Here is a 19,030-nt window from a genome sequence, read left to right on the forward strand (position 1 = left end):
CTTCGAATATTCATTTATTTTTATCCTTCATTACATAGACACAAATTATGCTGAAGAATAAAACAAAATGGTTTTCTCAAATTAGTGTTGGAAAATGAAAATTACAAGAAAGAAACCATGGACGAAAAATCAGAAACTATGCTTGTATTTTTCTTTCACATGATGAAGTTTCAAGAAGATAAAAGGAATAAATGTCTCTCACTATGTTCCTCAAATTATCCGAAAAAAAAAAAAAGAAGTTACTTTTTGATTTCTATAAATTACGAATGGAATACAATAATGAACCAATTAACATGTAAAACTTTGTGTAAAAATAAAATTTAGTTATAAATGAACAACAAGAAGGCAAACTTTTTTTTTTTTTTTGGCAATAAATTTAGTGTACAAAATAAATGAATGGTAAAACAAAAACCTACTACCAATTCATACCACCTATTATATGGAATTCAATTGAATTGCATAATTTTTGGAGCAAACCTCAATAATCTGTCCAGAGCATTGGGCAAGAATTTCCTTGCAAATAAATGGCAAATATTGGTACTTATTCCATTGTACTCACATTTGGTTCCATGCCTCAGCCTCTCCAAAAATTCAATTGTCACATCATTTCTCATAAACCTGGCTGGATGAGCTCCACCCTTTGACCAGTCAACCCAAGTCAAACTCCTATTTGAATTTTTCCACCCAAATTTCATGCTCACAAATGTGGGCAAATAATGTTCATCTGAATAGCATGAGGGCTTACAGTAACTCCCAAACAGTGGAAAATATTTCCGGTCGGCCACCACCTCCAAGGCGAGGTCACGGTCCATCTCGAACCATTGTGATCCCTTTCGCCACTGATCGAGCTTTATATGAGGCCTCATTCGGGGGGTGTAACGGCCTCGACCTACAGGCCCTTGTAAGTCGTAGGCCTCCACAAAACTTTTGCTTGAGCCAATGAGATAGTTGTATATAGTGGAGAAATTGAATAAGGGAATGCAGGATTCGGAGAGAAGAACAAAACGTTGGTTAGAGAAGTCAAGCAGAGCATTGGCTAATAGTCTTCTCTCTGCTTCCATCATGTTTGGTTGCCCCCACCTCACATCCTGAACCCATTGAAGAATGTTATATAAAAGAAAATTAATATATATATATATATATATATATATATATATATATATTTATAAAAAATGTGAAAAGGTCCAATTTAAGAGCCCCATCCCTAGATGGATTGAGTTCAATTCCAATTGAATTTGATTAACCTTAATGTAAAGGTTATTATTTATTTATTCTTTTTTGTCTTATATTTTTGTTTGGTTTGCTAGAAAAGGGGACTTTTGCTTTTGTTCTTTCTTTCATTCTTTCTTTCATTCTTTGCTTTAATTGTTTACAAATGAGAGACAGAATAAAGAAAAGAATGTAAAAAGGTGATGATGAGGACCAATACGGAATTTTCTTCTAGTTACAAAAAGAGTAGAATCCAAGCAATGCATGAATAGATTGCCACCACCACTCAAACCAAAGATACTGCATCTTGATTATGAAATTAAACAATAAAAAAACATATATACGACAATTCTTTAATTATACAGTAATTATCGTATTTTTTTTTTCGTATTATTATTTGTGGCAGAAATTTTATAAAAATTATTCCAAAATCTATATTATAATTTGCATATGAAGATTGATATGGAAAGCTTTACTACTTCTACGAAAGTGAAAAGACGTGTGGAAAACATCCCAAATTACACTATCAATATGGTTGTTAGTTTTCCATGATAAGGACTTGAAAAAATTATTAATGTATAAAAATGGTGTTCTTTACTTCTAAAATCAACTTTGGAGAATGCACAGAAATAGGGAAGAAAAACAAATTATATAAAAACGATAACTTCTAGGAGCACACCTTTTTATTTTGCATCCAAAAGAGTTTAAAGAGACTATATATTTCAAAGACTTCAGGCCTAAGGAGTATAATACAATCACTTCAAAAGGACAAAATCAAAGTAAATTTGTCAGATAACTGTACCGAAAGAGAAAAGAATCTTCTAAATGCAATAATCCATAGATGTATTTAAGGGGGAAAAAAAAAAAAAAGGAACTTTCACCAATTATATTTTTTTCCAAAATATGGTTGTTATTCAAAGTTTCAATTCATAGGTGGTTTCTGTTTATTTGACCTTAATATTTTTTCTAACAAGTAATCTATTCATAGCTTTTGATCATGACTTCATGAACAACGCTGTTAAGCTCTAATTGGCACAAATTATATATGTTTTACATATTTTCAATTTGGTCCAATTAGAATTTGACACATATGGTGAAGATGTTAAGGTTCCATAGTAAGCAAGATGATAAAAGAGGCTACGTATGCCACTTAAAATGCATTGCAAGTGTTGTTCCAAAGTATATAATTATATAAATGCTTCATTTCAATAAATAATGTAAAATGTCAGACTCTCAAATTCTAGTATTATAATATATATCGAAGTTGTATTTAGCAAAAACTATTAAATTTCTAATATAGCTAGTTATTATATACAGAAAAAATAATTAGCAAAATTTTAATGTTGTATCCTAGTAAAGAAGACTTTTAAAGCCATACTTATATGCAATGCAACAATGTCACATGTCCTAATGAAAAATCCATGAAACTCTCCACTTTATTAGGCGAGTGGCCAGGTTCATACATACATATTACAGACATTAATATGTATATATATATATATATAATATAGATTGATATAATTAAATCACCTCCACGAAAACAAAATTTTAGTCCAATTCCCTTCTAAAATTGATATGAATCTAACCTAGAAAACAACTTATTGGTACCACCTTGAGAATTTTCAATAACTTGTTAAAAAGAAAAACTAGAAAGTCCATTTTTAATTGCGTTCAAGATAAGAAGTCAAATAATTAAAAGACTAGACCGACCCTTTATAATGAAGCCAAAAATGCATGACTTATAGCTCATGATTCAAGTTGTTAAAATATATTGTACTATCCCCATAAACAAAACCATTTTGTGTAAAATAAATTTCTGCTTTCAAATAGAATTCTGTTATTCTTAAAACAAAGACAAAAATAATGATAATGTCATGATTTGCAGTAATATGTTTCTAGTTTATTTGTTTAACATCTAATTACATGTAATTCCAGTAATATGACCACGAATTATAAACCGATAACGACGGAAGAAAAAAAAAATTTATTTGATATAAATACTGACCTTACTAGGGATCCTTCTGCCATGGAAAACAGAACTTTCAGGAACTGTTTCATTGAAAGAAGGATTGGAATGCACATAAATAGAGTAAAGTCCTTCATGCCCTTTAAAGAACATCTCCCAAAGAGGAGCCATAGCCACAGAGCCTCTTGTCAAGAACATGAAAGCAATCTTTGGTATCCGTTTGAAAGGAACTTCTTTTACTTTTGGAGCCATTGAAGCCCTCCATAGAAGCTCTTCATCGTTCATATCATGCATGACATTCGTAGGCGGTTTCAAGTATTCGCTTAATCCTATTCGATGGGGAATTTCTGTTTGGTTTGAAAAAGAAGATTGTATTGATGGTGAAGAAAAAGAAGGAGGAGGAGGAGGAGGAGGAGTTAATGGTTTCGATGGAAAAGGTGTAGGATTCCGGAATTGGAAATGGAATGAAAATTCTTTAAGATAGAAACTGAGAGTGATTCCAATTGCCAAACCAAACCCAAAGATGAGAAACTGAGAGATTAGTCTCTGGAGATGAACCGGACTATTCAAGGTATTGGGATATGAAGGTGGAAGATTTTCTTGCTTCTGCTTGGCCTTCATTGCAGCGAGAAAACAGAGGAGAAAACAGAGGAAAACAGAGAGAAACAGGGGGAGAGAAACAGAGATAATGGATTGGTCTGAAATTATATTTGGGTTTTTGAGAGTATATTAGTAAGGGAGAGAGATTGTGATAGAGCTTCAAGAAGCTTGTGCTTCTATACTGAAAAAGATTCTAAAATTCATAAATATTTTAAGTATTAAATGATTTTCGGCAAGTATTAAATGATTTTGGGCAACTCACATGGCATATACATTTAATAAGGAAAGAATAATATTGTACAAAAAAAAAAAGGGTCTTTTTTTTTCTTTTTTTTTTCTTTTTCTTTCAACTTTTTGAAGCCAGAAAGAGAGAAATTTCCATGACTATAATGGGAGAAAAGGGCTGCTATGGAATAAACGAGTTTTATTAGAAGATAGACCCAACAAAAATAAATAAATAAAAAATATTTAATCCCTTGAGCTGAGTCAATAAAAGTATTAGTTCGAAAATTAAATTGATAATATGGAATTACCATTTCTAAGTAATATTCGAAAGAGATATATTGAAGGGTATTTACCAAATATTTTTCTATGGATGATTTGGTTTCCAATTTTACCTTATTGATCTTATTCACTTATGAAAACAAAACATAGTAATAAATGTTTTTTTTTTTTTGGGTAAAATTTATTGGAAAAAAAAAGTAAAAAGTAAAGGGTATATATTGGCTATTGAATCTATCCAAAAAAATAAATAAATAAATTGAAAAATGAGCTGACTTATAGTTATAGGGCCATGTTCCCTTCCCCCTAACAATGAGGCAAAGGAAGAGAAACAAAATAATTATCCCATAGGACTGGTAATTTGCTTTTTTATTTTATATTTGTATTTTGTATGTTTTCTATTATCGAGATTAGCTATTGCAATGGAACCGATATTCCTTAATTTTTTTTTCCAAAATATAGTTATTTCTTTTTTTTTTATTTTTTTTGAAGATGCTCTTTTTTAAAATATAAGGAATGGCTAGTTTTTCATCCTACTGTAGAGAATAACTTTAAATAACCTTATCATTCTTTATAAATTTGAATTTTGATATATTATCTTATAATAAAATACGTATAATTAAAAATAAAAATTTAGCCTTCACTCACTTTTAAATCTTCAGAACAAAAAATTTGATAAAAGAATCTTCAAAAAAAGAAACTTATCGTCACTTTTAACCAAATTCGAAGGGGGAAAAAAAGCATAGAGATTTAATATTGAAATGGTATAAATCTAACGAATGACTAATCATCCCCAAAAAAAAAAAAAAAAACAACGAAAGACTATAAATAAATATTTCTTGTCCCCATTATTTTTTATAGAAATATTTATTTGTAAATTCATTTTAAAAAGAAACCTCAGGCATTAGATGATATTTGTTAAATTAATATTTAATTGAAAGCTAAAAATAAATATAAAATGTTCAAATCAGTTTGCCAATAATATTATTGATATTTAATTGTACACCATATAATATGGTGAAACCAAAGTTCAAAATTTTTGTATCAATGGAAATATCGAATGTTTAAAATATGAAAATTTTCATGTAAATATCAAAAAATATTGAATATCGATAAAAATTCATAAAAAAATTATGGAAATCTATTTTAAAAAATAAAATTTTTTGTTAAAATTTTAGCATTAGTTTATTTAAACAATCAATTATTAAATTTATTATAAAAATTGTAAAAATATTGAATAGATATTATATTTCTCTTAATTAATTTAATTTATAGTAAGCGGTAACGATCATAAATAAACTATTATTGATAAAATTTGCAAAAAAAAAAAAATTACATATTTGATAAATTATTTGTTTTACAATTACATTATCATTCATAAATATTATCTCAATATTTATAAAAAATTTTGATAATTGAAAATTATTAGTATATTTTTTATTTTCATTTTAAGACATGAAATGTGAAAAGTAATTATTAAAATATGCATCTCCTTAATAATTTTTTATGTAATTATTAATATGTCAACCATAAAGATCTTGTATTAAATATAGTTATATTTAATGTTTAGTATAATACATTCTATTTTTTTTTATTTACTTAATGTTATCAGTTTAAATGCTATCAATATCAATTCTATGTAATATTATATTTCCATATTATTATTTTATGTTATTATTTTTCATTTTTATATAATCAATTATTAATTTGTAATTATGGGATTCTAATGAATTTACCTTATACAAAATGTATAGCAAAGTATATATTTAATTAATGAACAAAACTTATTAAGACTATTGAATTCAATTCACTTTGTTTTATTTATATCATTAAATACTTGAAAAATAATTAAAATATTAAAAACAAACTATCACTAAAATTAATTTGTTAAAATAATTTACTAAACAGCAATAATATTTTTGAATTCTTTTTTAAAAAAATTTCATAAATAGTTTCAAAATTTTCATGGAAATTTTCAAAAATTTACATGAAAATTTTCAAAAATTTACATGGAAATTTCTAAAATTTCAATGGATATTATAGATTTTTTATCCAAATTGTTAAGAATTTGATGTAAATATTTTGACATAAATTTTCATGAAAATTTTGATGAAATTTCGAAAATTTCAATGGATATTATGAAAATTCTATATATTTTAATTTGCAATCTAAATTTTATTTCGACCCTTTAAAAAAATAAAAATTTTGAGAAAATTTCGAAAAAATATCGGATATTTTAAACCTTCAGTAAAACAACAAGTTATTATTTTATTGAATTATATCTAATTTCACTTATATATTTTTTTAAAAAAATTATTTGTAGAATATGTATTTGACGATTTATTTATTCATATTAGTTTATATTAATTTTCTACAAATAAAACAATAACATGTCTTTTTGTTTATTGACCGAGGGTTCTTGTTTTTTGTTTATTGGCTAAGGGTCCTTGTTTTTCTGCTTTCTAATTTTTCTTACAAGTTAAAGAGATTACACATCAAAAAAAAAAAAAAAAAAAAGGCATACACAAATGACAATTTAATTTCTTTTGTTATTAGGAAGTCAAGTCAAACAGAGATTTGCCAACATCAAGATGTGTTCAAATTGATGAAAATTGGTCAAAATGCCGTAATGAGAAGGTTACATATGCAGATAAAGTCAGCAAAACATGAGAAACAGATGCCAATATGAGCCCCAAAATTCTCCATTCAATTATGATGCTGTTTGTTTACCTATTTGGTATTTTTTTTTTTAAACTAAATTATGTGGTTTGCTTATTTAGTTAAATATTTCAATTAACTATAAATTTTTTGAAAAAAATTACAACCACGATTTAAAATTTATTTTTTAATTAATTGTTGTGTTGATAGATTGTATTGAAGGTGGATTTATCCACCAATAAAAGTTGCGAACGAAATATTTGTGCTAGAAATAACCACTTAGCAGCATACCAAAAAATTGTTCAACTACTTTATGTATTGAATTTACTTCTACTATTATTCATATTACAATTTCACCAATTAATACACAAATGGCATTATGCAAAACCAATTCATGCAATAAGACAATTACATAATGAGCAGATATTGAAATATCTTTGTTTTTTTTTTATAATTCTCTTTTAGACTCCAAATTTTCATTTTTTTCACTTTCTGTCTAAGTAACTTTGGAAGAAATTTTTGTTTTTTAAAATAAATAAATAAATAAAAAGATGAAACAAATGAAACTTAACAGATGCAGTAATATTAGAATCATCAAATTTTGACTATCAAATTATATGGCATTGTTTTATTAGGTTCATTTATTTATCATTTAAGTTATATTAATTTATTAATAATTTACATATTGATATTCAAAATTCGGCAATTCAAATAATACTCTATTAAAAATAATAGTATTCATAATAATAATAATAAAATACTCTATACGTGAAGAATGGCCTAGGGGTATGTGCCCTTCACCACACCCACCACATGTACAGGCTTTCTTATCGGAATGTATAATAGATGGTTGGGTTTTCCATCTGTTCAATGCCCAAGCCCACTGTAAAGCCCAATAATATTGGGTCCAGGACTACAATCCTATCGTCATTAGGTGGCCCAAATTGCCCTTCTGAAAGGTCACAATATGTGGGTTGGAGGCCTTCTTTCCAAAATAAATGAATAAACAAATAAATTTATTCTTCAAATCTATAAGCAAAAATAAAATAAAAGCTAATAAAATAATATTAATAATTCTCATACACGATCAATATGATATTTTCAAATTAGAAATTTTTTTTAATCTATTTTTAAAATTGTTTGAAAAGCTAAAACTAAAATTTAAAAAGGTCTTGTTTACTCCATCCATATAGAGTTCAACCTGCTTATACAAAGTTGTTTCAATATATTTTTTTTTCTTTACTTGAAAGTGGAGAATTCAAATTCTAAGATGTGTTTGATAGTGTTTTTTCATAAATATTTTTATTTATTAGTGCTTTTATTCTATTACACTTTTACCAAATAACTCCTCATAAAGTAGTTAGAGATTTTTTATTAATTATAAAAAAAAAAAAAAAAAAAAGATGTTCAATGATGAAAGTCACAGTTTGCTCGTACAAAATTTTCAATTTCGAATCAAGGAATTGCAAAATTTCTTATTTAATTCGGTCTTCATGGGATCCGTCCATAATGGTTGGGGATTTCCCTAATTAAATAGGGAACGAGGTAGGCAACCTTGCTCCGGGTCAGGGATGAAAATTGCATTCCTTGTCTTGTACTTGCCTTGTATGTATATAATCATATTTAAATATGTATTTATCTTATTTTCAATACATATTTAAACTTTTGTATAAAATTATTTTGTATAAATATTATATTTATATTCGACCTGGTAAAATTTTATACGACACGATAACATAACATAAATCCACATGATAATTTATGGATTTGGGTTGACGATATCATATCGGATCTATATTAGTATCATCAAATAAGACTTCATAAATTAACGGATTTTAATAGATGAAACACAATAAATACGTAAACCTATTAGACCCATTAAAAATGAGTATTTTGATAATTATATAAGTTTTATAATATGAAATTATTTAATTGATTGTTAAATATTCTTTTTTAATTTAATTTTTAAAAAATCTAAAAGCAAACAAAAACATTTATAATTTTTTTAAAAAAAATATTATTTTATTATTAAAAGCTAAGTAAAATTTAAATTTTTAAATTTATATTTATTATTAATGGGTTAACAAGTTGAGTGACGGATTATACAAAAATTTATCAAATAAGTTCGGATTTATTTATTTTCACACGAAAGCTTAACGAGTAGTGTTTGATTTATTTAATTCCACACAAACACGACAAAACACACCATAAACACGATTTAACATAATACGTTACCAGATTTAATTTATATAGCAAATTTGTATTAGTTACAATATATATTTGTAAGAAATATATTTTATGTTAAAAATTAAAATATATTTTAACATTATTTTTTTATTTTTTTAATGGGTAAATGAGGAATCCCACCCACTCCATTCCCTTATCGGGGGATCCCATCTCTGTTTGGTTTAAAATAAAGGGGAATGGGGCAAGAAAAAAAACATCGATATAGAGTCGGGATGGCCAATCCAGTCCCATTTTGTCTCGTTGTCATCCCTATTCAAATCTTTTATCTTCAATATAAATATATTAAGCATTTAATGCTTTAATTAAAACATAAAACACTCTTTGTTTTGGAAAACCACCTACTTGGAAATGTCTTCTTCTTCTTCTTTTTTTGGTTTTTTTTTTTTGTTTTTCACCATATACATCTTATTTTCTCAAATGTCTTTTAGCTCTAAAAAAAGCGTTATCAAAAGGGCACTAAAATCTTTGTAAAGATAAATAGTACCTCTCCCACCAAACACTAGACTGTCCCAAGCCAATGGAAAGAGCCACTAAATCCTATTTCTTTTTATATTTGCAACCACTGCATTTAAGTTGGTAAAATAAAATACTATTTAAAACTATGAGTTTGGTCTCAATTCTTGCCTTGTGTCTTGTTGAAACAAATATTATATAAATTGGTAAACAGATGTATTAAATGCGTATAAAATGAAAGAATTCTCAATGCTATCCACAAATACCGGTAGAATTCAGCAAAATTGGAGCAATCTGCAAGAGAGGTTGCAAAGTATCCGGCATGAACTTCCTAGCAAACAACAAGCACATACAATAATCCCCACCACTATTATTATTATTATTATTATAGGTGCAATTACCACCAAACCTTATCTCATTCAAAAACTCAGCCGAAACACTACTCCTTCCAAATCTACCAGGATGAGGACCACTCTTGGACCAATCGACCCAAGTGACAGTCCTATTCGAATTGTCACCAGGCGAAAGAATGTTAATCAAAGTGGGAATGTAGTGCTCGTCCATGTAACATGGAGGACTACAATGCCGTTGGAATACTGGGTAATATTTAGAATCCGAAACGATTTCGATGGCTAGCTTCCGATTGAGCTCGAACCATTGGGACCCTTTTCGCCAATCGGAGATGGAAATCGTCGGTGACATTTGTGGGTTGTATCGGCCTCGGCCTACTTTTCTGGGATCGTCGTAGGAGGCGATGAAGCTTAGGTTGGAATTGATGAGGTAGGAGTAGATGGTGGTGAAGTTGAAGAGAGGAATGCAGGTCTCGGAGAGAAGGACGAATCTTTTGTTTGAGAAATCGAGGAGTGCGTTTGCTAATAGCCTTCTTTCCGCATCTATCATTGATGGTCTTCCCCATTCCACTTCCTGCATTTCAGGGGAGGAAAGTGATTACATAATTTATTGGATTTTTTTTTTTTTTCTAAATCAACATAATTTCATGGATTTATGTATGTTACGTATAATAGTATTATTCCTAGATACCTAATCAATTAATATGATTGAATTTAGTTTATTTATAAATCTAAAAATATATTATTGTCCAAAATAAAATTATTTATCGGTCAAATAATAATGATCATTAATAAAATCTACATTGATGTAATAAATAATAATTAGTTCTTATTAAATAATTATTTGATATTTAATATTAAAATTCTATATTAAAAAATAAACTTTTAATGGAAATATTATTGGTCTTGTATACATGGCATAACAATGTTAATTTATTGTTACATTTCACAATATTTCTGTTCCAAGAGTTTGAATTTTTAAATTAAGAGGACTTGCTTGGATGTCGATTAAAAGTAGAATTGTCAACCCAAACTAACTCAATCATTGATGATTTTGATTTTGTTAAAACTTTTACATAAATAATTGAGATAGTTCAATTTCATATTAAAATTTTATTTTAATTTGATATTATTGACATCGAAATTTACCCCCCCCCCACCCCAAAAAAAAAAAAATAATAATAATAATAAATAAATAAATAAAAATCAAAACCACCCTTCTAAATTTGACAAAATTTCTGAATCAAAAAAGAAATTGAAGAAGGATCTAACCTTGCTTGGAATTCTTCTTCCATGGAAAACAGAATTCTGAGGAGTATTAGAATCATTATAAGAAGGATGAGAATGAACATAAATGGAATAAAGACCTTCATGACCTTTGAAGAAGATTTCCCAAAGCGGGCCCAAAGGTATGGGTCCTTTTGTCAAGAACATGAAAGCAACTTTATTTGGATGCTCTGCAACCATTGGCACCATTGAAGCTCTCCTCAAAAGCTCCTTATCTTCCATACCCAGCGTCAGATTTTCCACAACACCATGTTTAGCTGATGGTACTTCTGAAACTGATGCTTGAAACACTACTGGTGGGTTTGATGTGTAAGAGAATACAGATTTTTGAAACATGAAGGAGAAGTTTTTGAAGTATATACTTAGTGTGATTCCAATACACAAACCAATGATGAAAAAGACGAAATGAAAAACATGTTTCAAGTGGAAGTAGGAAGTGAAATTTTTGGTTCTTGTTTGAAATTTTTGGTCTTCAATTCCCATTGGCAAGAGTGCAAAGAGAGAAAGGGGGTGTTTGGGTAGGAACTGGGAAGAGGAAGAGGCCTTTTTGAGCAGATATTTTTGAAAAGTTAAAACCACCCCAAATTTTAATAAAACTTTGAGACGGCTTAAAGCGAAAGTTAAGATGGTGTCCATGTGTTGGGGGTGACTTTGGGTAAACAAAGTCTAATGTTTTGCTTTCACAGATTTCAATAAATTTCCAATAATAATCATAAAATACGGGAAAAAAGTAAATCTTAAGCATTTAGTCCCATAAAGAGGTTAGCAAACCCAATTTATTTGGTTGAAATCCATATACATATTGATTCAACTATCATGAGTCCAAACCCTTTAAAGAGTTGATCATGTTAACATAACGGTTTAAGTGTTATATAAGCATGTGCTCGTTTGATGATGTTTATGTTTTTCTATTTTTAGTTTTCAATTTTACTTAAGTTGTGCTTAATTGATGTGTTGAAAGTTAGGCTCCACTTCAAAATGTTTATCAATGATTTATTGTGTTTTAAAACTTTTTTATCATCTATAATTTAAGTATGCTTGATCTTTCAAACCAAAATAATCATACCCAGCAAAAAATAATAATAATATAAGTTTAAAACAAAGGGTGCTATCAATATTTTCTTTGAGAATAAATGATTTATAACCAAAAAGGCAACAATACCTTTTTTGACACACATACAAAAAAAAAAAAAAAAAAAAAAACCACTCTTTCTGAAAAACAATCTACCCATTGAAACTCTATATGGCAATCATGATGATGAATTAGAATATAGTTTGTGATACAATATTGGGTTTTTTTTTTTTTTTTTTTTTGGGAAGAAAAAAATGCATGCATAATATAAGACTTAAAGGTAATTTTTGGGCCTGCAATCTAGGCACTAATTCACAGCCAGACTTCTTTTAGTCTTCAGTATTGCCCCACCATTCCAATCCAGTTTGTGGTTTGACTTGAATTTCTTATTTTTTTATTTTTTTTTGAATAATTTGACTTGAAGTTTGTTTTTTATTTATTTGGTAAACACACATGATTCTTAAATCTACACACCAAATTACACAATCAATTGTCCTCGTTCCAAGGTACCAAGCCTTATGTTTTGGAGGCATCCCATTATTGCATGTTATCAGCACATGTAAAATCTAATCTATGAAGCAATTAAAACCCAAGAAAAAAAAGAAAAAAAAAAGTCAGAAAATTAATTCCAACATGATGGAAGATTCAGACTTTAGAATCATTGTTTAAAAAGAACGACAATAAAGTCCAAAAGGGCAATATGAAAATTGATTCACCATGTCTAAGTGTGCTGGTTTTTTTCGGTTGAAAATCCTTTATAAACCCTTATATTATACCAAATAAGGAGTCTCTTAAAAGAGCTTCCTTTGGTTAGCAGAGCAAGTTGCTCATAAGTCATAACCGGTGTACTATAGCACTAATCATCTACCTGTTTTAATCTACCTAAAATGGTTCAAAATTCAAGAAATGGTATTCATGAGCCTCCCTGCCATCGGTTTTAAACATAACGCAGCCCATCTTCTCGCAATTAAAGCAGGAATTAGAAAGAGTCAAAAGTTGCCCTGTTGGTGGGTTTGGTAAACAATCAAATACGTTAGCCCTGTTAGTGGGTTAGGGAACTTTCAAAGCCTTGGAAATTAGCTCAATTCTCTATGTGACAGTTCGGTGAAGTGGGAATCAGGCAAGTTCTACATATAGCATCAAGAGAAAAACTAATAAATAAATTCTACACAGTCAATTGTCCAGGAAAACAATGCAAATTCTTATTTTCCCCATGAGCTATGAAGAAAAATATTTGCAGGAAAATCTCCCAGAAACAGTTTGTCATTAATAAAGTGAAATACCATTTGCATTTCAACCAAAATGCTATGTCACGCTATTCCTGAAGGAACAGCTCGAATGGTAAATCCACTATTTTTCAGATAGGTCAAGTTGGATCGAATCAGATTTTTGGTACATCTAACCCAATTGGATTTGATATGGATATTCTTAATTAAATATCAGGTTAAATCAGGTTTTTAAATTTTATAACCTAATTTGGTCGGATTTGGAAAAACCCATCGAGTACCCAGACATGTTTGTAAAGAATAAAATAGATTTTTTTTTTTTTTTTTTTTGAGTTTTATGCACCTTCAAACCGGGTTGAGGCCGATAACCCGTCGAGCCGGGTCGATAAAACCCAACTAGCAAATGAATTGGGTCAGGTATAATTAAGATTGGTTTTTATTGGATCAGGTCGAGTTTATTCGAGTTCGAGTGAACCCGACCCAGTTGCTATTTCTGTTTTTCAAACAATGACCATGAGTTTGAATAAATGTACCCCATGTATAAAATAAAATAAAAAAGTTCTCAAGTTAACATTACTCATAAAGACAATTATATTGACCTAACTAGCTGCTATGAGTAGAAAAATGTTAGGAACATCCCAATTTAGCAGGCTCTGAAATAACACACTATAGATGCAGCGAACTTCACGGTATCTATATCTGTCTAGAAAAATGTGCCAAACTTGTTTGTGTAATTCGCCATAGTTATGTAATTTGAATTTGCACTGTATTTCAACCAACTGCACCATTTAAAGTGATGTAAAAATTTAATCCCATTTGGCAATTTAAGGAGAATGTTCTAATATTACAGCACAAGGAGAGAGGAAGTTCCAAAGAATGAAAAATTCTGTAACATGGAAAACCAATTCAAGAGTGTGTAAAAACAACCTAGCCGCGAAAAGGACAAAAAAAAAAAAAAAAAAATTGTATAAAATCTACAGCAGAGTTAACCTCAGCACTCAATGTGATTAAAGAAAAGCATGCAAGCCAGTCAACTTTTAAGCAATGATGATGACAAAAACGAATCCAAACCTTTAAATGTTATAGAAGGAAATCTGGAATCACTGGTGTCTGTGAAACCACATTCAAAGGCACATCTGCTCTTTGTCGAGCTTTGTGTTTTCCATGGCGATGACCAGTCTTTTCCTTCCCTTTCTGACTATTTTCACCCCCTTCGTCTAAAACATTTCCTGAAGTTTTGTGTCTTCTCTCTTTCCCATGTTTACGGTGTTTGTTTTTTCTTGAACTAGGGATTTCATCATCATGTTTTTTGACATCATCCAAGTTCTCTTTTGATTCAGAAGGAGAATCAAGATTTAGTTTTTCCTTACCTTTTCTCCTAGCTGAGGACCTATCAGATGGTTTACTTTGTGATAAACTGTCATTGGTGTCATTACCTAAAAGAACTTCTCGCACAGCACCTGACAACAAATCATCCTTGGGCTGTGCCTTGGCTGCAATAGACACTTGATCTCCTTCATCTAACTTAACCACCACAGGCCTAGTCTTTGCATTGCTTGGCTTTTTCTTTGGAACAAGTGATTGCTCTGTAAGTTTAACTAGATTTTCAGCATCATTATTGCGATCATTCTCTGATTTGAGATCATTGGCAGGTGGATAATCATTTGATATTTCTTTCTTCTCTGAAGGAAGATAATATAAACCATGCCTCTTGCGATGTTGTGCAAGTAGAGATGTGGATTCCTTTGATGGTTCTGACTCTACTTTGTTCTGGAGATCAGGGAGAGAATCACCATTCGTCTCCTCAGATTGAGGACTTCCAAAAGAAAATGAATTTAACAAGGGTAGTTGAACATCAGGACAGATTGTTTCCAAGTCCTCAAGATTCTCCTTCAGTAGCAAACCATCTGGTATAGGCACTCTTTCCTGAGCAGTTACTGAGACTGGGCCAAGCTCACTTGAAAATGCATCATGCATCAGTTTGATAATTTTGGAAACTTCTGTTTTATTCCTATCTAAACTTTCTTCCTTCTGAGCCAAACAATCAACCATTTCTTGCTTTATCAACTCAATGAAGCTACGTATGTTTCGTGCTCTCTCTTGTACTTCTACATCAAGGCTTCCTGATAGAGGACCCACAGCCAATTCTATTAGATTTATCATGTTCATAATAGATTCATCACTGAAACTATTTGTCCCCAATGAGTCAAAGGCTGATGCCTGACCATGACCAGCACTTATCTCCTCTCCATGTTCCACAGAAAGATCATCAAATGATTGATTTAAAACCCTAGGGTTGAATCCTTCCTCCTGATTGAGAGATGCAGAAGCATCATGTTGTGCATAATCAGAACCTTCCGCAAAATCCCTTTCAGTGATCCCCCTTTGCAAGAGATAAGAATGAAGACTATAGACTAATACTTTAAAAGCAGACTGTAAATAAACTGCTCTTATTAATGGTGGCAAGAGATATGTACGAGGTTGTAGAAGTGCCTCCATTAGTTCAAAAGGATTTTTTGAGAACTCCACATATGCCCCAGACACCCAGGCAGCAGCGGATAATGTTCTATATAGGAAAGAATTACCAAGTAAAGCAGGATCAATCAGCAGATCACGAGCAACCCGCACAAGCTCCAGTCTCACATCCTCGACCCTCATACCAATATCAATGAGTTGCTTCTCAATTTCGTCCCCCTTCTGGCAATGTGGGATCCTCGACATCTCTCCCAAAAGTGAAACATACCAATCGAAATCAACAATAATCTCATATACATTTCTACAACAAGTCGATAGAATTGATCCTAAAATCTCATTGCAAAAAAAGGGGTCGGATTTAAGGGCATAGTTGAGCAAAACCCTTGAAATTTCAACAATATTACTTTGAGATACCATCATCATCACAAGACGCAAGGACTCGAGTTTAATATTAGGATCCTCATCACTCAAAGACTTGATCACAATCTCCTTGTTCTCCACCACTACCCACACATGATTTGGTGCAACAGTGGAAAGAGCTTGCAATGCAAGATACTTAAGATTCGGATCATCGTCCATTAGCATTTCCCGAATCCTCACAGCTGCAAGTTTTACAGCTGACTCATAATCAGTCAAGCTAGTCACCACAGTCCTAATACACTCAAACACCAATGACTTAGCGTCAGTCCTCTTCATATGATCGCATATAGGTTCAACAACCTTATTGGCCAGCCTGGGCTCGAGAAGAGCCAACTTAGCAAAGATTTTCAACACCTTAATCAAAATCCAATTGTTCCTCGATTCAACCAATATCCTATAAAACTCAGGTGCTAATGGAAGATACGATCTGGGGTTTTTCAAAGCAAGCTCACAAAACACCCCAACAGCAACAGACACAACCTGCTGATCTGAACCTTCTAAATTCTCAACCAAGCGCTTAAAACACACCTTAACAGCATCTGGGTATTTCTCAAACACCCTCAAAACCACACCCACGGCCTTCTTCCTCACGAAAACTTTACCACTCGAAAGCAGAGTGAAAATCTCAGGGGTCAAATCTCTAGCAAGATCAACAGTAGCAATCCTAGATAAGCATTCGAGGGCAAGGCTTACCTCTAGCTCGTTTGTGCTGATGAGGTCCTTCCGAAGCTGGTTTGTGATTAGGACAAGAACAGGGGTGTTCTCATCGAACGACAGAGAAGCGGCCTGGTAAGCAATCCTCTTGTGGGCAAAGCGGGTCGATGACATGAGCTCGACGACATGGAAAGCAGCCCACGACATGTCGTAGAAATAGAGGGAGCTGAGGTAGGAGAGCTTCTGGAGAGCAGTGGACTTGGTGTGAGGATCGGTGGACTTGATCTCTTTGCGAATATCTTCCATGGCTTTGGAAATGAAGGCGGACTCACCGATGAGATGGAGACGAAGACCCTTTATGAGGTCCTCCAGTGTGCGCTGGAAGAGAGTGTCCATGAGAGAAGAACCCGCCATTAGTTTTGGTTTCCTTGGAAGAGAAACCCAAATCAATGGGATCGAGAAGAAGCAGTAAAATTTGGTTATTGTTTTGGGGTTAATGGGTTTCTGGGTTTTTACTGCAACGGAAGAAGAATTCCATGGTTGGACATGTTTGAAGGAGGATCTGAAAGGTATAATTGTGAGAGAAAGATTGAGAATTTTGGGATTCTTGTATTGGGGTTTTGATTATTTGGTTATACGGATCATTGCCACTGGTCATTGGTTTCTGTGCTTGGAATCAGGGATGGGGAAGGCAAGGTTTTGGGGTTGGGCTTTCTGTTTTCGGGTTGAAACGAAAGCATCATTTTTTTTTTTTTTTTTTTTAAAGGAAACACGTCTTAGGAAAAAACAAATATATATATATATATATATATATAAAACAATAGTTGGGGTTCTTTATTTCAAATATTTTTTAACTTATGATGAGGAAAATGAATAGAATTTTCCTTACTTTATAGTATTAAATTCTTATATCATGATATATGGTAATGTGTTTTTATTTATTTATTTTAACAATAATATATCTCATTATATATATTTCACAAACATTTTAATGTTTGTAACCCTAATCAAAAATTACAATTTCTAAAAAATATCAAAAAAAGAAGGAAAAGAATTTTAAGAGATCAACAATAGAGTTATTATCTTATTCATAGTATTAGGGTTTAGCTTGATCCATTATCAAGGTTGTTTTTATTGTTTTTTATAAATTAAAAAGATGAAATTTTAACTTTAAATTTTGAACCAGAATAATCATAAGCAGTCATTATCATTGTCATCTAAATTGTTTTTAAAAGACAATCTATATCAAATTAATAATTAGCTTATAACCATAAATGTTATTGATGCAATGGATATATATAATAAGAAACTATTATCAAATAGAGGAGAGTTGAATTCTTCGTTTGATTTTTCAAATATTTGTCTATGTTTGTTTTTAAATTTTAATAATTTTTTAACTTTATTTAATTTAATGGCAATTATTAACTCCACATCATTTAAATGACATATAATTTTTTACATGACCATTAAAATTCATCAAAAAAAGAAAAAAGTTCGTTTTCTTCTTCAATGAAATTCCCTCACTTAAGATTAGGACGTAGATAGTTCTCTTTTTTTTTTTTTTTTTTTTTTTTGACCTTTTTGGCTTCAAAGTACCTAAATGGTTAATCCATCTAAGTCTGCATCTTTTGCCGCACCTAAAAAACCTTTTAACATCGAACGAGAGAGTTCTGAAAATTTGCAGTGATGATTTTTGATATTGAACATTGCTTGGAACAAGCAACTTTTTTTCTTTTTTTTTTTTATGGATTTTTAGTGCTAATGTGAAATTTATGTGGTACTAAATGATATGGCATCAACAATGATCATTAGATTAAATGGAATTGAAGAATGTTTAAGATTTAAAAGCAAAGCATAAATGACCAAGCAAATGATGCAGATCCCAAATAAAGACGACCTTATTTGCAGGATG

The 19,030-nt window shown here is 30.6% G+C and overlaps 3 protein-coding genes across 3 annotated transcripts; all 3 read right to left on the minus strand.

The window, feature by feature from the left end:
* Positions 1 to 225: 225 nt before the first annotated feature.
* LOC107418796 (glycosyltransferase BC10) lies at positions 226 to 4,124 on the minus strand. Its single transcript, XM_016027491.4, has 2 exons — positions 3,215 to 4,124; positions 226 to 1,088 (listed from the first exon to the last, which is right to left on the minus strand). The coding sequence occupies exons 1-2, from the start codon at positions 3,794 to 3,796 to the stop codon at positions 447 to 449; spliced, it is 1,224 nt and encodes a 407-aa protein (XP_015882977.3). The 5' UTR covers positions 3,797 to 4,124; the 3' UTR covers positions 226 to 446.
* Positions 4,125 to 9,816: 5,692 nt separating this feature from the next.
* Positions 9,817 to 11,862, minus strand: LOC107418775 (glycosyltransferase BC10). The gene is made up of 2 exons (XM_016027473.4): positions 11,257 to 11,862; positions 9,817 to 10,558 (listed from the first exon to the last, which is right to left on the minus strand). Exons 1-2 carry the CDS (start codon positions 11,752 to 11,754, stop codon positions 9,887 to 9,889), a joined length of 1,170 nt encoding a protein of 389 aa, XP_015882959.3. The 5' UTR covers positions 11,755 to 11,862; the 3' UTR covers positions 9,817 to 9,886.
* Positions 11,863 to 14,087: 2,225 nt separating this feature from the next.
* Positions 14,088 to 17,890, minus strand: LOC107418802 (AP-3 complex subunit delta). Its single transcript, XM_025073862.3, has 2 exons — positions 14,641 to 17,890; positions 14,088 to 14,348 (listed from the first exon to the last, which is right to left on the minus strand). Exon 1 carries the CDS (start codon positions 17,530 to 17,532, stop codon positions 14,650 to 14,652), a length of 2,883 nt encoding a protein of 960 aa, XP_024929630.3. The 5' UTR covers positions 17,533 to 17,890; the 3' UTR covers positions 14,088 to 14,348; positions 14,641 to 14,649.
* Positions 17,891 to 19,030: the final 1,140 nt, after the last annotated feature.

The sequence above is a fragment of the Ziziphus jujuba genome, chromosome 2 (assembly GCF_031755915.1).
Source record: "Ziziphus jujuba cultivar Dongzao chromosome 2, ASM3175591v1".
NCBI lineage: Eukaryota > Viridiplantae > Streptophyta > Magnoliopsida > Rosales > Rhamnaceae > Ziziphus > Ziziphus jujuba.